Source organism: Alligator mississippiensis, chromosome 11, assembly GCF_030867095.1.
Source record: "Alligator mississippiensis isolate rAllMis1 chromosome 11, rAllMis1, whole genome shotgun sequence".
Lineage (NCBI taxonomy): Eukaryota > Metazoa > Chordata > Crocodylia > Alligatoridae > Alligator > Alligator mississippiensis.
This window is the reverse complement of record NC_081834.1, coordinates 48827503-48847497: the sequence shown is the minus strand read 5'-3', so window position 1 is coordinate 48847497 and position 19995 is coordinate 48827503. Positions and strand designations below refer to the sequence as shown.

Sequence of the window (19995 nt, the reverse complement as noted above, 5' to 3'; positions counted from 1 at the left end):
GATCACCCTGATCCCAAAATCTTAACTTAACGTTGTCCCTGTTCTTATTCCCTGTTCCTAACTTCCTGTGGCAACACCATTCTTTCCCGTATGTCAATGGGGCCATCTTTTCATTTGTCTATATGCCATTCTTGGCACTGACATACAGGAAAGATTTCCATTCCTGAGTCCATAAACCTGCCCACATAGAGGGGGCAGTAGGAGCCAGGGCACATATGTGCAGCACTTGTGGATGTGTAGCAGGCTTAGACACCTGAAACATGTTCTCAGTGATGGCTTAAACTTGCCTGGACTTGTACTCAGGAAGGCAGAGGGATTGAGAGAGTTCTCATCTTTGCCTCTGAGGGACCAGGGTATCCAACTGAGAAGCTGGAAACCTTCATCACCCACCAAATAACTTCACCCTGGATCACTTGGTCTTCTCAGGAATGCATACTAACCAGCACACCACAGATCAGGCACTACGCAGGGCTGTCTTTGAATTGTATTTTGAAGCTCTAATTCTGGGCTACGATGAAAGAAAGGTATGTGGGAGATGTGTGGAAACAGAGGAGGATGGGAGCAAGCCAGATGGAGTGAGGAAGCTGCCTCCCTAGCACAGGGAGCCCTGGAAAGCTGGTGTCCTTGTTCCTAGCAGGGCAGAAACCCCTTTCCAATTTTCCAATGACTATACTAGTGGCACAGCTTCTTCTAAAGGAGCATCTGAGAAGGGCCTGGATAATGAATGACCTGAGGTGTTAGGAAGGTATGCTAGAAACTGGAAAAAATCATCTTCAAATACCTGAATTTAAAAATTCAGGTGAAGAGATTTAATACCACCTGTCCTTGTGTTCCCAGGTGGGTGCCCTCGTCATCTGGGTATTGAGGCAGAAGACAAGAAGCTTGTCTTTCTTTCAACTTCTCATCCTGCTGCCAATGCCTGTGCCTGGTCTTCGTATGTACATACTTGCCTACAGGTACAAAAATAGTATTACTTTTGGCACACAAGTGTCCAGAATGAGATGTAGACAAATAACTGTTGTCATAGAGAAAATCAGGAAGAGGATAGCCATCTCTGGTATCTGCATCCTCCCTGAGCTGCTTCTGGGATGGCCGGCATATAATGGTATCAATCAAACAAATAAAATGTCAGGTTCCTGACTTCTAGCTTTCTCCCGCCTATCACTCTTAGATCCTCCAGACTACTCTTGAGCCAGCCCTGTCTCTTGGCCCCTGACCCTGGTCTCCTCTCCAGCTGCTGATTCTGGCCCTGGTGGAGGATGGACAGACCGTGATTTTGTCAGTGACATCTGGTGGTGACTGAAGTCACTAGACTGATTCAGATCTGAATGTGCCAGGCACTTGACAAAAGTTACCTAAAGATCAGTGCACCACAGAGTATAAAGAAATCCAAAGACTGAGAAATCAGCTATGCACCACAATACAGCCCATTAAGTCAGAAAGATATTTGGTCTCACCCAAGTTATCCAACTGGCCCTGTTCCCAGAGCTGAGTTTTATCTGCACAGACTTTCATTGTCTTTAAAAGGCTCTCCAGAAATCTCTTTTTTTTACCCCAGATTTCTTCACCGCTAGGTCTTCAGGACATTTATTTTTGCCTGAAAATCCTACCTGAGGAGCCAGCAACTTACAGACAACTTCCAATCATGCTGAATGCAATCTTCTCTCTTCTTAGGAGCAGTGGGCACATCTACACTAGATGCCACCGTGCAGTGGTTATCAGGCTACTGTGCAGTCAGTCTGTCATGTAGATGTGCCCAGTTAAAAATGGAATATAATCTAGGTCACAACAGGGAGAGGTTTAATACTGCAGGATTGATGGTGTAGTTGGGATAGTCCATGAAATATGTGACAGGTGAGTACTTTTGTGAACGATAAATTTGAATGGACCAACTGCAAGGTTGGGATAGATTTTGACAAGCTGTCTTATGCAGTGAATTCTTCTTCAGGTCACTGGGAGTTTTCTGTTCCTAATGCAAGAAATGTGTCCCACACTGTCTTATCCTCAGTGTGAGCATGTTTCTGAGTAGCTCTCAGGCCTTTTGTCTCTAAATGTTCACTGACAAAGGTCTGCTAGTTAGGGGGAAGGGGTCTCTCCCTCCCACCCCCGACATACTTTTGCTTTTTGTGTCAGTGAGGCTCTGTTAAACCACGAGCCTAGACTCTGTGTTGACTGGCAGCATTAAAGAGATTTTTCAAAGCACTAAGGAGAGCTACAGATGCCCTCTCATACACATTAGACTAAGGTACAAACAGTCTGAGATCAAGCTCCTGAGTCTGTGGTCTGCAATCAAGGAATAGATTCCACTCGTTTGAGTGGACTCTATTCATACCAGTGGCCTCCGGGCCTGTTCTTCTACCATAATTTGCATCCAACAAATTCGGAGATGCCTATCTGCCCAGACTGTGCTTCTTCGCTTTTTCTCTGTTCCGAGCTGTGCATACGAGAGGGATGTCTTGTGCACAAATGCTTCAGGAACTGATGTTCTTGATGGAGAAACATCATGTCGAGTGAGTCACAACCCAGACGTCTCATTCCACTGGAAAATCAACCAGTGAGAGATTTGGGATTTTGTATTAGAATGAAAAAAATCAAATATAACATTTCCCACTTAAAAAAAAGACAAACCCTACCCCTAGAATTTATTTTAAGAAAGACTGAAACATAGTGTCTTCTTTCCATCATAACATGCTTTGTTCTCTTCCACATCGACACAGAGGTTGCCAAGGAATCGCCCTGAGCAGAAGTTTGAACAGTTTTCAAACACCTGAATGGAGGAAGATCTGCCCGAGCACCAGCTTGAGCAGAGAGAGCAACTTTAATAAAAGACTTGGGACAAGAGTCCCTAAAGTGTAGCAACGTTTGTGTATTTTTCTCCCCTTCAATTTATGAGCAATTGCTGATGAGTAATGTAATGGCCACAAACTGGATTTGGCTTTTTTATAGACCGGACTTTTATGGCATGCCTCCTCCCCTCTCTCTGCTACCTAATTTACTCTGTGAGCTGCAGACACAGGATTGAAAGAGTTACAAGGCCCCTTTATTCAATGTGTGGGTCTTTGTTTCAGATTGATTTCAGACTGGTTTTATATATTGGCCATGTTGCATTTTTTCAACCCATGGAATATTTTTTCAGGCTCTGGGCATAAATTATTATTAATATATTTTTAAAATTTTGAAACTTAAATGGAGTTCATGCCTAAGAGATTATAAGATAATTTACTTCCTTAGAAAGCTATTGCTGCCCCATACTAAAGGAGTGCCATGCCTTGCAGAACAGTCACTTCTTTAATTTTAAAGTAAAGACAGCAAAAGAAGAGATTTACATGGGTTGCTTGCATACTTGCATTTGAGTTAATAACTCTTTATTTCTTGTTAATGAACATGTACCACAGGATGGGAAAAAGAACATATTCTAGGAATATTATAGAATATGAGAGACTAGATCTTTAAAGATTTGCTGGGAGGGGAGCTTCATTTTAAATAAAGGACAGCATTCTTGGAAGAAATTAAACATTTTACTGAAGTGGTCACAGAAAGAGATACAGCAGTTCAAGGCAAGTGATTACTGTTTTCTTATGGTCCTACTTTATACATGTACAGATTCTTAAAAACAGACATATCTTTATTGCAAAAGCACCATTTTTCTCCTGAGAGATCCCCCCAGATGATAATGACAGAGGTAGTGGCATGTAAATGTTTCTCACAGTGTGTATTATCCGGTATTACTTTTAAATGAAATCATATACATTTTACTTTTAATTATTACTTCTACTAGTTTATTTCATTTCATTTTTTAACTCCAAATGGGCCTCAATGTGCTTCATTTTTTATGTGGAAAAAAATCAGAGGATACAATTAAGAATTAGGAACCTGAGGAGGAGGAAATGCTTGCAAAGAAGGGGTAAAAGTCTGGCTCTCTTGGAGGCAGTTCCAGATACTGTACCCCTTTCACCATAGCAGGTCTAGGATTTTACCCAGTCCACATTTAGGGCTATTAAAACATAATATACAGAGTGATTTAGTTTAACATAGCATATCAAATATGCTTTATGTTGTATATTATAACATATATGTCTAATATCATATATTTCCAGTTTTAATGCCTTTGAAACCCACACTGTAAGAAGGATAGTTTTGAGAGGTGCTTCACAGCCCTGTATCTATCTCACAGTTACTTTGGGGGTCTGTGGTCTCTCAGAGAGGTAACCAGGGTTCGCTCTTTCAAGACTTTCCCTTGTCCCTAGCTTTGCATGTGAGGGGCGAAATCCTAGCTATCTTTCTGTACCTACATGGTATGTACAACGTTTGGTGGTTATCGAGCTCTAGGGTTTCTAGTTCACTCTGCCAGAAGGAAAACAGGCGCTGAGGCAGAGGACTGCAGAGCCCCAGGGAGATTCTGGAGATCAAGCATGGCTTGAGAAGCCGGCCCCAGGAAAATCACTAACTCCAACAAGAGAGTCAAAGAAATCTTAACAGCACTTCCAATATTAGAATACAAAACATAAGCAATTGGTGAGACAGTACAGATAAAGCATAGCAAGCTGCTGATTTCAAAGAAATATCCATTAAAAGAAGAGAGTTACAGAATTATTAGTATAGAAAGAAATCTTTAAGTTACCAGGCGTTATATAGCTCTCCAACAGACGGCCAGTTAACCAGGCAAAAAACATTTTACTGATTTTCCAGAGACTCGGTCTCAAAGAGGCGCTGATCTTGGTTCAGCTTCAGAGGGGTAACACAGTATGGATCAGAGTCCCTGCCTGAAAAGAGAGTTTGTGAGGCAGAGCTGGGATCTTTATCACCAGTTTCAGAGAGCTTAAAAAGCTTACGAGATAAAAATACCACATATTAGTCTATCAGATGTAAAAAAAAAATGCTTATCGTGCCAATTCATCAATAATGTACAAAATCCATGGGTAATCAGGTTTATCATATCAGTTTCCCAGGGCATCGGCTTCTTGTAGTCGACAGTATAAAGCTGGCTGTCTGGCAAAACCACATCCCCCCAGTTTAAAGTGGCAAGGCTGGCTGGCTCAGTGCTGGCTAGTCATGTATACTTAGAGATTATCTGTGATGGAGTACATTGGCCTGTGAACTTGGAGCATAGCAAGGCCACCATATCTTCCGCACAGTTGAACACCAGTTGGTCCAAGAGAGCAACCACCACCTCTGCAGAAATGAAGAAGCCAGTGAGATTGTGGCCTCTTATCTAGTACGAAGAGGCAGCTGCTCTTTGTTCAGAGAGATTCTGTTCCTAACGTTATGGAAACTAGTCTTCAGGCGTTGTACCTGTACCACTCCTAGTCAGGCCCTTCACTGTGTATTTTGAAGCGTGTGTCCGCAGGCAGATACTACAAGTGTTCTGAATTAATATTTGAATATGGGTGGGACGCCCCTGAAAAAAGTGAAATATCCTTTACCACTAAATAAAATCCATTCACATTCACTGAAATACTGATGGACGTTTTTTTATCAAAAGCATTATAGAACTCATATTTCTTTTAAATTATATTTTATTAATGGTTTGGTAGAATTGAACTGATATGGCACAGAGATCTAGCAAAATAAGAATAAATTTGTTTCACTTATCTTCATGAAAAGTATTGTTGTTATATTTAAGCAGCTTTTGCTATATACTTTTCTTCTTTTACTTTCTTTTTCTTAACAGCCTACAGCCGGTTGCACTAGGAGTTATTGTTCATCTAGTCTATATCAATTTTGGCTCCCAAGTTACCATATTTCAATATCCAGAAACAACTGAGTATCTATCCTCTGAAATTTAGATGCTTTAAGGGGTATGAAAACTGGACAACAGAAATCCAGTTGACTCGAATTTTTTTTTATTTAAATCATTCTTGTTAAGTGGCAAATTGGCTTTCAGGTTTCCTATAGAGACCTTCTTGGGAGTAGGTATTGGCTATTTTCAGAATGTATTTGTTAAATGCTGAAGTGTTGGGGACAGAGAATGCTTCCTCATACCCCTATGTGCATCCTTGCCTTGCCAAGTGCTACTCCTCCTCCTATAGATAACATTCACAATAGGGATGCACCAATAGAGATTTTAGGGCTGATACGATAGCCGATTTTTAAGGAGGCATATCAGCTTAAACTGAGCCGATTTCCAATGTAGTATGGAGAGCTGCATGCAGCTGGTATGTCTGGTGTGATGGAAGGGGAGGGGTGAGAGAAGGGGCATGGGGAGGGCAGATCAAGGCCCCCCTGTGGAGAGGGAGGGAGTGGGGCAGAAGGGCAGGGGCAGACACTGCCCAACCAAGACAGGAGGGGTGCAGGACAGAGCTGCAGCTCATCTGGAAGGGCGCAGAGCGGGGAGTGTGCCCTCCGAATCTGCACAGGCTTGGGCAGGTAGGCTGCAGCTGCAGGCTGGAGCCGGGGCTGTGCCGGGCTCTTCTTGGTGAGGGTTGGGCTGGGCTGGGCTTGGGGCGGGCAGTGGTGGTGCTGGGAGGGGGCTACCCGAGTGGGGACTGCAGCCACCCCAAATTTTGGTGTAACCCCCCCAAGCTCCCCCTCCCAGCACTTCCACTGCCAGCCCAGTGTAGCCCCAGCTCTTCCCATCACTTAGGTGGAGGCAGGGGTTGTGCCAGAGCTGTGCTGAGTAGCGGTGGTGGCACTGGGAGGGGAGGCTATGGTGGGGGCCATGGTGAAATTTGGGGTGGCTGCAGCCCCCCCACCCATAGCACCCTCCCAGTGCTGCCGCCACCAGCCCAGAGCCCAGCCCCGACCAAGAAGAGCCTGGTGCAGCCCCAGACCCAGCCTGCAGCTGCAGCCCGCACCACCCTTCTCCCCCTACCCCTCACAGATCCAGGGTGACATACCCCCAACCCGTGATAAAGAAAATTGGTTGTATCTGAGATCGGCCTGATGCAGCCAATAATTTGGTCAACAAACGCCCATGCATTCGCACTGCCGCAGTGCAGCATGTAGGCAGTGAAGAGCACAGCCTGGGGCCTTGGAGAGATGCAGATGGCAAGTCAGGTGTGGTGGAAGAGGAGGGGGAAGGGAAGGGGGGTTGCAGATCAACAGTCATCAGAGTGAGGGAGGGAGTGGGACATGGGGGCAGGGGCAAATGACACCAAGCCGGGGGGTGTGGCCGCAGGATGGAGCCACGACTTATCTGGGGTGTGCAGGTGGGGTGGGCTCCCCGGGCCAGATTTAAAGGTTCTGCAGGCTGAAGGTTGCCGATCCCTGCTGTGGCATGGACATAACATGTGTTTTAGCATCGTAACTCTACATGTAGGTGGGTCCTGCCGCCAGACATTAAAATGCTAAGTTTAGAAAATCTTTAGCCTAAATAAACACAGTTCCCAGGGAAGTGCAGTTATTGTCTCATCAAGCATAATGTCTGGCATTTCTTCACAGGAGATGAAAACCTGCTGGCTGCCTCAGTTGCCATTAGTGTTACCCACTAGGAAGTATATACACATTTCTCCAGACATTTGTTTTTGTCCAAGGCTTCAGGCACAGCTGTATGAAGAGGAAATGAAGAGTGGGAATGCTACTTCTTCAGCAGACTTCATTGTGCTGGGACTCCTGAGCTGTACCAATGTACACAAGTTCTCCCTGGCCACGATCTTATTTGTCTTCATCACTGTCTTGTCTGGGAATGCTCTTCTCATACCTCTAATCCAAGAGGATTTTTCCCTTCACACCCCCATGTACTTTTTCCTCAAGTCAACTGGCTTTCATGGATATGCGTCAAAGGATGATTGTTGTCCCCAAAATGGCAGCAGACTTCCTGACCCCAGGCAACCCCATTTCTCCAGCTGGCTGTGGGGCTCAGGTTTTCGTTGTGCTGACAATGGGTGGAGCAGAGTGCCTCCTCCTGGAAGTCATGGCTTATGACAGGTACGTAGCTATTTGCAATCCCTTGCAATACCCTATTCTTCTGAGCAGGAGAGTCTGCCTGGGCCTGACAAGTGCGGTCTGGTTCAGGGCATCTGCAGATGCCTTGATTCTTACAACTTGCACAATGCACCTCCCCTACTGTGGCTCTAAAGAGATTAACCACTTCTTTTATGGGGTCCCAGTCCTGCTCAAATTGTCCTGCTCTGAAACATCCCAATATGAGTCTCTGCTGTTTCTATGTGGCATTGTCCTGCTACTTATCCCCTCTTCCACCATCCTAGACTTCTACGCTCACATCCTTGCTGCAGTCCTAAGGATGAAGTCAACCAAAGGGCAGCAGAAAGCTCTGGCCACCTGCTCCTCCCAGCTGACTGTGGTGGGCATGTTCTACGGGGCAGCCATCTTCATGTGCATGAGACCCAGCTCCTACCACTCCCTAGAGCAAGACAAAATTGTGTCTCTGTTTTACACTATTGTCACCCCAGTGCTGAATCCACTCATCTACAGCCTGAGAAATAAGGATGTCTTAGCAGCCCTAAGAAAACTGTTTGGGAAAGGCAGAGTTGTCCAGCAGAATTGACAAAAGCTGTGGTTAATGTTATTTATACTAAGTCTGATCAAAGCCAAAGCCTAGGCTTACTGGAAAATTTAGAAAGAAAGAAGCCATATTATTTTAACAGTATCTGACTGCCTTAGCTGCCAGTTTCCCCTAAGGATCACAATCATTTGCATTCCTCTCTCACGTAATCCCTTAGGAAATAGTTGGAGGTCGTCAGCCCCACACCTCTATCATAGGAGCTTTCTCCAGTCTGTTGCATGGACCAAAGGCCTCCAAGGACCTTGAAGATCTTCAAGGCCCTTGTCCTGCCCTTTGTAAATGCCTGAAATTGTCCTGCAGGAAATAGGCCAAGTGTTTACCTGCAGACGTTTCAAGCAGCCACTTGTCATAGTAGGGCATTACGTTTGGGCATGATTCTCCTGTCATTTGCATTGGTTTTAAATCAAGTAAACATCACTGAGTTCATCAGTGGAGACCTTGTGTTTCCTAGCACAAGGAATGAGCTCAGTTTGTGCTTTTCTCCTCTTTATAGCAGCCAGAATCATGTAGAATGGGAAATGGTTGGTGACCAAGTATGTCTCTAAACCACATGTAACCTAAATTAATTTGACTTATGCATGCCATCATGGAAACGGGCAGCACGGCAAAACTTGTGAGCTCTCCATCCACAATGAGACTTTGCAGAGGAGAAAGAGAGAAGGAGATGGTACTTATTGTTGCCTTTCTTTCTCGATAGGAGAAATGGAGTGTGGTAGGAGACAGGAGTTACTAAACATAGATTCTGAAAGAAATAAAAGAATTGCTCCTTAAGGATAAATAAAAAAATCTTAAAGATGAATTGATATGTTGATATAATTCTTCTATTCACTTATCACAGCTATGCTTAATCTCCAGCCTGCAGATCAGATCCATTTTTACGCATCATATGTGTCATCGGGCTCCCCATAGTTCCAGAAATTTGGTGGCTTGAAAGTGGTGGCAATTACAATGCTACTGCTTCCTCACTGTCAAATTGCCAATCCCAGCACCTCTGGATTAGGCTCTGGGCACTACCAACTTGTCTCATTTGTAATTTGCCTATCAGTCTAATATTTTGACCCAGTTTCTAAGTGAGTAAATATAAAAGCTTTGTGAAGCGTTGGGTTGCTCTTCATCTTCCCAATAGCATCTCAATATAATGCAGTCAATTCAGTAAATTCATAAAAAGTGTAGGCAGTACCATACTGCATCAGACCATGGCCCTAGCCTAGTATCTTGTCTCTGACAGTGGCACTAGTTCTGCCTGAATGTGTCCTAACACTGCTTGGCTTTGTCACTGGAGTCTGGCCTTTGGAAACTTGGCTCAACTTTGGTGACTTTTTCTTTATCTCCAAAGACCTGATACTACCTGTGCCCTGGTCTCTGCCTCTGGATTTTCCCCTCAGATTTGACAATTTGGCCCATAGCTCCTGCCTCACCATGTGGCTCTTGGTCCCCAGGTCCTGTCTGTAGCCCTACCTGCAGTCCGGACCACCTAAAACCTGGTCCTTACAATACATGCCTGAATGTCCTGTTCCACTTCTGTTAATGAAGCTTTCCTCCATGAAATCTTTTTATCCCCTTTTCAACTTGGCTATCCTAGTTTCTTCTATAGCCTCTTATGGTAAAAAGTAACACAAGTTAACTATGCGCTGCAGAATTATTTTGAATTCCTTTATCTGTGGACTTTGGCCCTTGGTAAAGGACCTAATCATAAGGATGACTAGAAATCACCATCAACAACTACATAATCCAGGCAAGAATCCATTTTAGGTGTTCTTAATATAAGAAACTCATTCCACCATTTTATCCTGCAAATGAGAATATGAATTGAAATGACCAGTCACATATTTGTACATTAGACCTCCAGGCTGGTGTTTTTAATGGGTGACATGAACGCCTACATCCTGGCCAGCACTGCATTACAATATGGCCCAGTGGCGCCCATAAGGGCGAGTGTCGTCATCTCGGCTATTCCATTGGCCACGGCACAGAGATGAGCTTCACCAACACAGCATCTCACAGCCTTTAAAAGTCTTTCCTGGCAACTTTTTTCATCCTGTTAGGTTAGAGGAACATGATTTGTAGTTTGCAGACTAGTTACACAAATGATGCCTGACTATCTGGGTGTGCAATGGCCTAGGCAACCAGAAGAGAGCTCAAGATGGAAAGCAGCCAGCTTTTGGGTCAATGGTCAACTCTGGTGCATCTGTCTCAAATCCTTCTGACCCGTGCAGGACTGATTAAACCATGAGAATGGACAAACACCAGGGGAATGGCCAAGAAAAAATGCCAAGTTTAAGAGACACTCACTTTGGGTTCAAAGGGAAAAACCTGGCAAGAGACACCCAGAGAGCAAACCAGGAAAGCCAAGGCTGCGACAGAACTCCAGGTAGCTGCAAATATTAAGGACAACAAAAAGTCCTTTTTTAGATATGTGGGGAGCCGGAGGAAAAGCAAGGGCAACATTGGTCCCCCGCTAAACCAGATGGGACAACTGACAACTGATGCCCAGGAAACAACGAACTTGCTGAATGGGTACTTTGGTCAGTTTTTCACCACCCCATGGGATGCCCCTGCCCACTGCAGGGCAGGGAGGCCCGGGTGAGGGAGATTCCTCTCCCTCCATCAAAGCTGAACTCGTGAAGGAACACCTTGACAGGCTGGATACCTTCAAGTCAGCCAGCCCTGATGGTTTACACCCCAGGGGACTCAAGGAGCTGGCAAGCATCATAGCCCAGCCCCTGACATGGATCTTCGAGAACTTGTGCTCTGGTGAGGTGCCCAAATATTGGAGGAGGGTCAATGTGATCCTAAGATCCCTGCTGACCAGGGCGCTGGACTTGATGATCCTCCGGGGTCCCTTCCAGCCCAAATGTCTATGAAATCTATGGAAGCAATTGGGAGTCTGCCAAAAATTGGATATGCCTAAGGTATCAGGTGCTGCAGACATCTAGCAAGTGTAGTCTTCCCATTGTAGAAAGAAACCTTTTAAAAAGTGATAGTGATTTAAAATCTCTCCAGATCATTGTGTCAGGGGTGGCTTCTTTCTTCTTCACACTGTGAAGTTTCCATTTCAAGTAGCAAAATGCAATATCTTCCATGTTTCAGGGATCTTGGCTGTAGCCATATTGATCTAAGCACAACGATAGGGAAACCATTTTGCCATTTGAAATGTTGCTGTTTGAAATGGAAACTACATTTCGGATGACAGACAGGCTGTGGGAGGTCAAATACAGCAGCCCAGGCTACTAATGAACACAAGGTTTCAGGCCTCCCACAGCCTGTCTGCCATCCGAGAAGTCCAGGTAACCAGCCTGCTTTTTATCCCTGCAACTCGTACCCATTTGCATTCTCACAGAACAGTTCTCCAAAGACAGCTTTTTCCTACCTGAGAGATTTCTGACCATCTTGAATTTCTCTCACCATTTTCATTTCTTTTTCTCTGCAGAAGAACATGTGTGTCAGAAAGCATGCAAAGAACAACTTTTTTGCAACTCTTCAGTTAATCTAATAAAAGATATTGCCTCCACCCAAAGCGATATTATGTCTTTGTGCTTAGACCAATACGGCTACAGCCAAGATCCCTTGCTCCCCAGTCATGCTTAGTTATTCCTGTGCACAAGGCTATGTATCCAGGATGAGAATTCCCCTGGGCATTGAACTACCCCAAAATGCCATGTAGTTGAACCAAAAACTGACCACTTAAATGACCAGAAAAGTACTAAATGTCTGAACCCAGAAATCCCCGTCCACCAGAATGCTGTTGTGCCACCCTGGAGTGATGGCAGATCCTTTGAAGGGTTCTGCGAAGTAGGACGAGATAAGTGACGTGTGAAGAGAAAAGCACATAAGTGCAGGCTTAGCCATGGCCTCACAACCCCACTGCCTGGCCTCTCTGCAAGTAACTCAGGACTGTAAGGTATTTTTATTTTAGTTAATTGACTGCCACTCAATTCACAACAGTTACGGAGGGGGCCTTGAGTCCAGTGAGGGCTGGCTTGAGTCTACAAAGGTTGAGCCCTACTGCACAAGACCATCAAACATTGTGAGAAGCTTCACATTCTGTTTCGGATTGAAAATATTAAAATTTGGCATTTCCAACACAGAAAATGAAAATAAAAGTTTAAAACCTCAATTAAGGAAAACTAAAATGTGTTTTCTTTGGTCATTTCTGAAATGTTTTGTTTCTGTGCCCTCACCTGCCTGAGGCAGAGGATGCCAAGAAATTCCCCCAAAGAGAAGATTGCAGAGTTGTCAAGTAACTGAAGAGAAATTGCAACTTAATTAACGACTTGGGACAAGATTCCCCAAAGTCTGGGGAAGTGTTTCTCTCCTTAGATTTTACTTTTATCCCTGTAGAGTGATGTAATGGCTCTAAGTTTGACCTGGCTTTTTTAAAGACCGCATTTCATTAAATAAGTTCTCCTCCCTCTCTACTAGGTAATTTATTCAAGTAGCTCCAGAACCAAGTGTGACAGTCAGAGCTATATTGTCCCTTGGTCAACAGAAAAGTTTTTGTTAAATACAGATTTCAGATGTTTTGTACTAAAATCTTATCGAGGCCGTATTTTTTTCGATGGCCGAATACCATTAGTTTTTTTCAAACTAAAGTCATGAATCATCATTATATCCTTTTACTTTTGGAAGTTCAATGGAATTAATGCCTGAATGACTTTTAAAACAGTGTCCTGTGTTACAAAAATACCATGCCCTCTCACTAAAAAAATGTCATTTTAACATTTTTAATTCCTTTATAAAGTATTATTTTTAAAGTAATGTTGGCCAAAAGGATATTATATGGGGTGCTCATTCATATACTATTGCAACTTCTTTTGAGCTGATAACTATTTATTTCCTGTAGATGCCCATAAATCAGTGGGTTGGGAAAAACAAAGCATTCAACAAAGATAACAGAATACAGGAGAGTAGACCTGCAAGATTTTTGTTTTGAGAGGTTCTTTATAAATAGAGGAGAATATTTTTTGCTGGACATCAAACATCTCTCATTTTTAGAATGACTGAAGGATGAGATACAGCAAATAAACGTAAGTAATTATTTTACATACATTAAGGCATTGAAATATAGGTGTTTCTGAATTACACATGAAACCTTTCTAGTACTTTAAGTTCTGCATATAATAATCAGAGAGGATGAGTCACATAAATGTTTCTCAACATATATTTCAGCTACTATATTTAATTACAGCTAAACATAAATTTAATTATTACTTATAATTTCACCTGCAAGTAGTACTAAGAAAAGGTATGTTATTTCACTTTGATTTTTTTAATCTAACACATGTTACTATATGATAATAATGATGTGGAAAAGAGGCAGATAATATAACTGATTATGGTGTCCTTGCAATGATAATGAGGGCAGATTCTTCCTGTTAGCATGTCTACATACATTGATGCATTTCAGATGAATTGAAGAGGAAATTCTTGTTTTCAAAGGGTAAACTCCTGGCTCTAGTAAGTCCATTACAAAATCCCTATTCATCTCTGTGTCTCCAGGAATTCAGACATATATGACATCCTGGATGGATTGAGATGAATGCAACTTTTGTCATCATAATTTTTCTATATTTCCATTCATACTATCACTTAATGCATTTTCATTCCTAATGTCTTTGAAGCCTATCCAGTAGAAGGGATGGTTTGTTTAACATCCCCCACAACCCCGTGTCCCAAAACCAGCCTGGGATCCCTGCTCCAACAATGGAGAAACGAGGGTCCCACTCTTCCAAGACCTCACCTCTTTTCTACCTATTCAATTTATGAGCCAAATCCTTGTTGACCTTCTGTGCCTCCATGCAGCTGCAGAGGTATTTAGCTGCAGAGAGTAATTAGCAGTTCAAACGTTTTGCCTGCCAGTCTTAATTCCCTTTCCCAAGCCTCATTTCTGCATTTGGCTATTGAGGTCAATGTCTCCGTATCTCCCCCAGGGCTCTTTCAGGGACAGCAGACACTGAAGAGGTGGTTTGCTTGGCTGGCAGGCGGTTGTACGCAGCAGAGCCAGCCACCCTCCTCCTGCGGTTACAGAGAAGCCAGTGTGATTGCACGATTCTTTATGGAGTGAGAAGAGGCAGTTTCTCTGTGTTTCCAATACTTTACATTCCTCCTTCTCTGGACACAGTTTCTGTTGGCATTGTGCCGGTAGCACTCCAATGAGACCTTTCACAGGGTATTTTGCACTGTCACGTGGTCAGTTACTAGAAACTTTCTGAATATTAAATTGTGAAGAAACTGGCAATGAAATATGTTTCCCTCCCATGAAAAGTCATTCCCGTTACTTGAAATTTTAATTGACATTTAAAAAAAAAATGTTATGGAACTATTATTTTGTAGTAATAATGATTTAATAGCATTTTAATACAGTAAAGATATTTTTCAGAAAGATGTAGCAAAATGAAAAAAACACAAAAAACATCTCCAAATTTTACATTTTATTTCATGAAAATACCTTAGCATCTTTAACCTGCTTCAGTCACATATTTTATTTTTCTTTCTCGGTCTATAGCCTTATATTTGTTATTATTCTCTGTTTCCTATGATTTTATGTATATTCATTTTAAAAGTAAAATGACTATAAATTATTTAAATGATTAAAATAGAACCAAATGTTCTTTAAAAAAATTCAATTCAATTCTCCACTCATGGCTCTGGACACTGGTAGACTTCAGTGTGCAGATGTTTTCAATGTATGTTCCTGAAAATGCCAGTTGTCCCACTGGAAGTGCTGAGCAGCAGATAGGATGTGGGAGCACAATTGGGATCTTACAACTTATTTAGCAATGGTGAGGTGCTGGGGAAATAGAAGTTTCTTCACATCCCCACATGCAGTGCTAGAGCTGTCCTCTTAAGCTACACCTCCTCCTTCTAGTGATAGTGGTGATAATAATTAATGCTATCGTTGCCTCTGCTAAGATAGAAGAATGATTCACCTGGGCCTCTTAATCATTGTGGATATATTGGGTCTTTAATGGTATTTCATGAAATCATAGCCTGCCTAGATTTCCATTACCTTGAAGCAGACTGGGAGCATTCACACGTGCATTGATGCACCATAGTTATGACACATTAAGGTTAGTGCTTGTAATAACAGATACTAGAACTGTACGTAATTTCACTGGCTGTTTCATTTCAACACTGTTTCAACTCATTTCGAGCTTGAAACAGTGAAATCAAAAAGAAATGAAACAAAGGGCTTCAAAACAGTCACAAAAACAAAACAAGGCTAGTTGAAATGTTTTGAAAGTTTTGAAACGTTTCGAGTTTCAAAGCAGCTAACAGCCAGGTGGTGGAAGACAGGGGAGAACTGGGGCTGTGTTCGCAATAGCTATGCAGCCCCGTGTGGCTCAGCCAGGCTATGATGGGGCTAGGGAAAACAACTCAGGCCAGCTGAGCTGAGTTCCCCTCCCCAGCCCTATGAACAGTGTCACTGTTCTGACAAAATGAAATGGAACAGCGCTTCAAATACAAATGAAATTTAAACAAAACGCTGTTTTGTCAAAATCCGACACGCAAGTTGAAACAGAATGGTGCTGTTTTGCACAGCCCTAACAGATCACAGCATCCAGCATTACTGTACTGTTATACCAATACACACCTTTTTAGTGATGCTAATGCACAGTAGACTAATACTACAGTGCTTTAAAATGACTAAGTGCTGTGATGCACTAATGTGCAGTAGAACTTATCTACGGTGCATTTGGCATCTCATGTCCTGTCAACTTACACCTCCTACTTTTAGTGACAGTTATGATAACAACTAATGCCATTATTGTCTTTTCTGAAATAGGAAAATTATTAACCTGGCCCTCTTAATCATTCTAGAAGTATCTGGCCTTTAAGCCTATTCCTTGGGTTTATAGATTGTGTCCTTTCCCATTCACTTTAATCAGACTGATGTGTAAACAGGCAGTTTGGCTACTAGTAGCAGCTGAAGCAGAGCAAGCAATTATACATCCTGAATCATGGCCATTTACACAGCATGTTCTGAGTCCAACGCTGTCATAGTAAGGCTGCAACCAGTACCTCTGTAAACTGAATAAAACCTGGCTATAGGATCTCCACACAACTCTGAAGCTGATCCAACACCTGTAACACAGACATACCAATGATTAAACAGCTGCAAATCCACCTATAGAAAGGCTTGCAGCTTGATAGGCAAAGGGTAGGATCATTAAAATTACATGTTACTTACAAAATCTCTTTGATAACTAAACACAATTGACAAGGCTAAGACAGTTTTTATTATCAATCATCATTTCTGGCATTTCTTTCACAAGACAAAAAACCCAATGACTGCCTCCCATTACAGTTACCTGGTAGAAAGTATGTGTATATTCCACAAAGCCTTGTTCTTCCCCAGCGCTTCAGGCCCAGCCACGTGAAAAGGAAATGGAGTCAAAGAATTCAACTTCACCAATGCAATTTATTCTGCTGGGACTCCTGCACCACACCAATATGCACACCTTTTTCCTTGCCCTGATTTGGCTTGCCTTGGTTACCGCCGTGTCTGGGAATACTCTCCTCCTCGTTCTAATCCAGGTAGACTCCTCCCTTCGCACCCCCATGTACTTCTTCCTCAGTCAACTGGCCGTCATGGACATCTGTGAGATCCTGACTGTTGTCCCCAAAATGGTAGCAGACTTTCTCACCCCAGGCAACCCCATTTCTCTGGTTGCCTGTTGGGCTCAGATTTTCCTTGTGGTGATGATGGGTGGAGCTGAGTGCCTCCTTCTGGCAGTCATGGCTTATGACAGGTATGTAGCTATTTGCAATCCCTTGCAATACCCCATCCTCCTGAGCAGGAGAGTCTGCCTGGGCCTGGCAGCTGGGGCCTGGGTTGGGGCAGCTGCAGATGCCTTGATCCATTCAGTTTATGCCATACATCTGCCCTACTGTGGTTCCAAAGATATCGACCAATTCTTTTGTGAAGTCCAATCCCTGCTGAAACTGTCCTGCTCTGACACCTCTCAATATGAGACTCTGGTATTTGTGAGTGGCATTGTGCTGCTCCTCATCCCTTCTTCCATCATCCTAGCATCCTACACCTGCATCCTTGCTACGGTCCTGAGGATGAAGTCAACCAAAGGACAGCAGAAAGCTCTGGCCACTTGCTCATCACATCTTACTGCGGTGGGCATGTTCTATGGTGCTGCCATCTTTATGTACCTGAGGCCCAAAGTCCCTCATTCACCTGAACAAGACAAGATGGCCCCTGTGTTTTACACCATTGTCACCCCGGTGCTGAATCCACTGATCTACAGCCTGAGAAACAGGGATGTCTTGGGAGCCCTAAGGAAGCTGGTTATGAAATGCAGAGTTCTCCAGCAAAACTGACAGGACTTGGTACTAGATGGGGTCAAAGTTGATAACGCTGCTGCAAGGGTTTTCTGGAACATTTTGGTGGTGATTGTATTGTAAAAAATAGCTTAGCTGCCTAATAGTCTCTGTTTCACTGGAAATCAAGGGAACACAGGCTTCCCTATCACACAATTGCTTTGGAAGTATTTTCAAAACCTCATCCCTGCTATTATAGGCCATTTATCTAGATATAAGGATCCATAACCTTCAGTTTGTGAGGGCTGAAGCTTAAAAATCAATCGTGGCTGCAGGATGTAAGTCTTTACTTCCTGCTGCTATCACTCATTCTCACTGCAAACTCCCACCTGTGTTTAGTGAGGGAGGCACAGACGTGGCAGAGGCCAAATCTCCACAATGGATGGGAGAACTGCACAGGGCCTGCGTGGTGCAGCACTTGCCAGCAATCAGTCCTCCATGAGCCAGTAGGGACCTCTTGTGGGGCCAGATCTGGCCTGCGGATCTTAGGTACTAATCTTTGTACCAAACTTGAAAAATTGTGTAGCCATTAGGGGTGTGCAAAATGGGTCATATTTGATTTGGATTCAGCCCAAATCAGGACCAGTGATTCGATTTGTTGATTTGGGTGATTCTCCCTGATTAGGTTTGGCTGAATCCAAATCTGAAGATTCAATGCTGGTTCAGAGAATCAGCGATTTGGCCATAGACACACACTTAAATGTTTTTCTCCATACCTCGAGGTACCAGGTGCGGCTCGTGAACGCTGTGATGCTGGGGCAGATGGAGCACCCTACAGGAGTGCGGGGAGCCCCACATGCTTGGCGGCACACTCGGAAGTGGAGTGGAAGTACGTCCGGTCCACTTCTGGGTCTGCTGGGGAGCATGGGGCGGGGGGGGGGGGGGGGAGGGCTGTGCCCTGCCAGCTCAGTGATCGCCCACGGGGGACCCTGGGAGCCCCCCAGACCCAGGAGGTACCAGTCACAGAGCTGGAAGGACTCTGGAGGCGGGGGCAGCACATTCCCCAGCAGACCTGGGCGTGGATCAGAAGTACTTTCACTCCACTTCTGGGTCTGGTGCCGAGCACACAGGGGAGCCCCCGTGCGCCCCAGCATCACAGCATTCATGAGCCCCTGCTGCCTCGAGGTATGTACAAAAATCAGTTAAAGCTGTGTCTATGTCTGAATCGCTGAATATTTCCAAATCTCTCTGAATCAATTTGGAGGGTTCTGATTCGATTCAGAGAGATTAGAGGGTCCTCTGATTCAAATTGGATTTGGAGATTCAGCCACCTAATTGGGCCAAATCTCTGCCGAAATGAATCAGGGATCAAAGCTTCTCACAGCCCTAGAAGCCATCACCCTGGCCCTCTGCAAAACCCTGAAATTATCCTGAAAGAAACAAGTCAAGATGTCATTTCTAGTAGCCACTTGTCAGAGTGGGATAGGTTGTCTTCACATTTTCCTTGATTTTGAACCCATTTGACTACCACCAAGGGGTCTGCCCTGGCTGTTCTGCACCTGACTCATCTGGAGATGAAACATTAAAGCCACCTCGTTGGCACCTCCACCAGGCTCTCTCCAGAACTGATGGGATGTGGCAGCAGGTGGTGCCCTGAGAGTAGCTTCACTGCTTTGTCTGCTTGGGCAGAGCAGGGGTGTGTGGGGCACAACCACGGACTTAGGAGGTCTGGAGATGTTGTACAGATGACCAATCACAGGTAGGATCACCTGATTACCACCCTTTCTGCTAAACATTTTCCCCTCCTTCTTTGCCCTGTACCACAAGCAGGCTATTATTGTATGGTTAACATGCTTAGAATAATAAACCTGTGATATAGTCACCTTTGAAATTTTTTGACATCATTTATTGCTGGAACTGGTTGTAGAGTCTATTTTATTTGAATTTTTGATGAAAATAGAGCAACTTTTTCAAACTGTAATACACTTTGTTTAATTAATCTCCATGTCATGGAGCAGATGTCATCACATCCTTGTGTCAATGATACAAAATGCCAGGTAAAACTTGTTAATATGACAAGGCTGCACCAAGATAGCAAACTTGCCTTGCCAAGCATTGGTGCCTTAAAAAATTATGTGTTAATTTGTTCACCTGTCCCTCTCTGCTTCATAGTGTAACCCTGGAGCACAACGCTAGCCATGCCCTCACCTGCACAGTGGGATGCTGGGGTACCTGGCAGCTGGTGGCCCTGCTCAGCT

General features: G+C 43.8%; 1 protein-coding gene and 1 pseudogene across 1 annotated transcript; both read left to right on the top strand.

Annotated features, from left to right (window-relative positions):
• Positions 1 to 7500: 7500 nt before the first annotated feature.
• Positions 7501 to 8446, top strand: LOC132244055 (olfactory receptor 2T33-like; annotated as a pseudogene).
• An 8406-nt stretch (positions 8447 to 16852) lies between these two features.
• On the top strand, positions 16853 to 17797 carry LOC132243877 (olfactory receptor 2V1-like). Its single transcript, XM_059714390.1, has one exon. The coding sequence runs from the start codon at positions 16853 to 16855 to the stop codon at positions 17795 to 17797; it is 945 nt and encodes a 314-aa protein (XP_059570373.1).
• The last annotated feature ends 2198 nt before the right edge of the window (positions 17798 to 19995 follow it).

Excerpts from the sequence above, each read along its gene's own strand:
- LOC132243877 (XM_059714390.1), top strand. The coding sequence starts at position 16,853 with ATGGAGTCAAAGAATTCAACTTCACCAATGCAATTTATTCTGCTGGGA.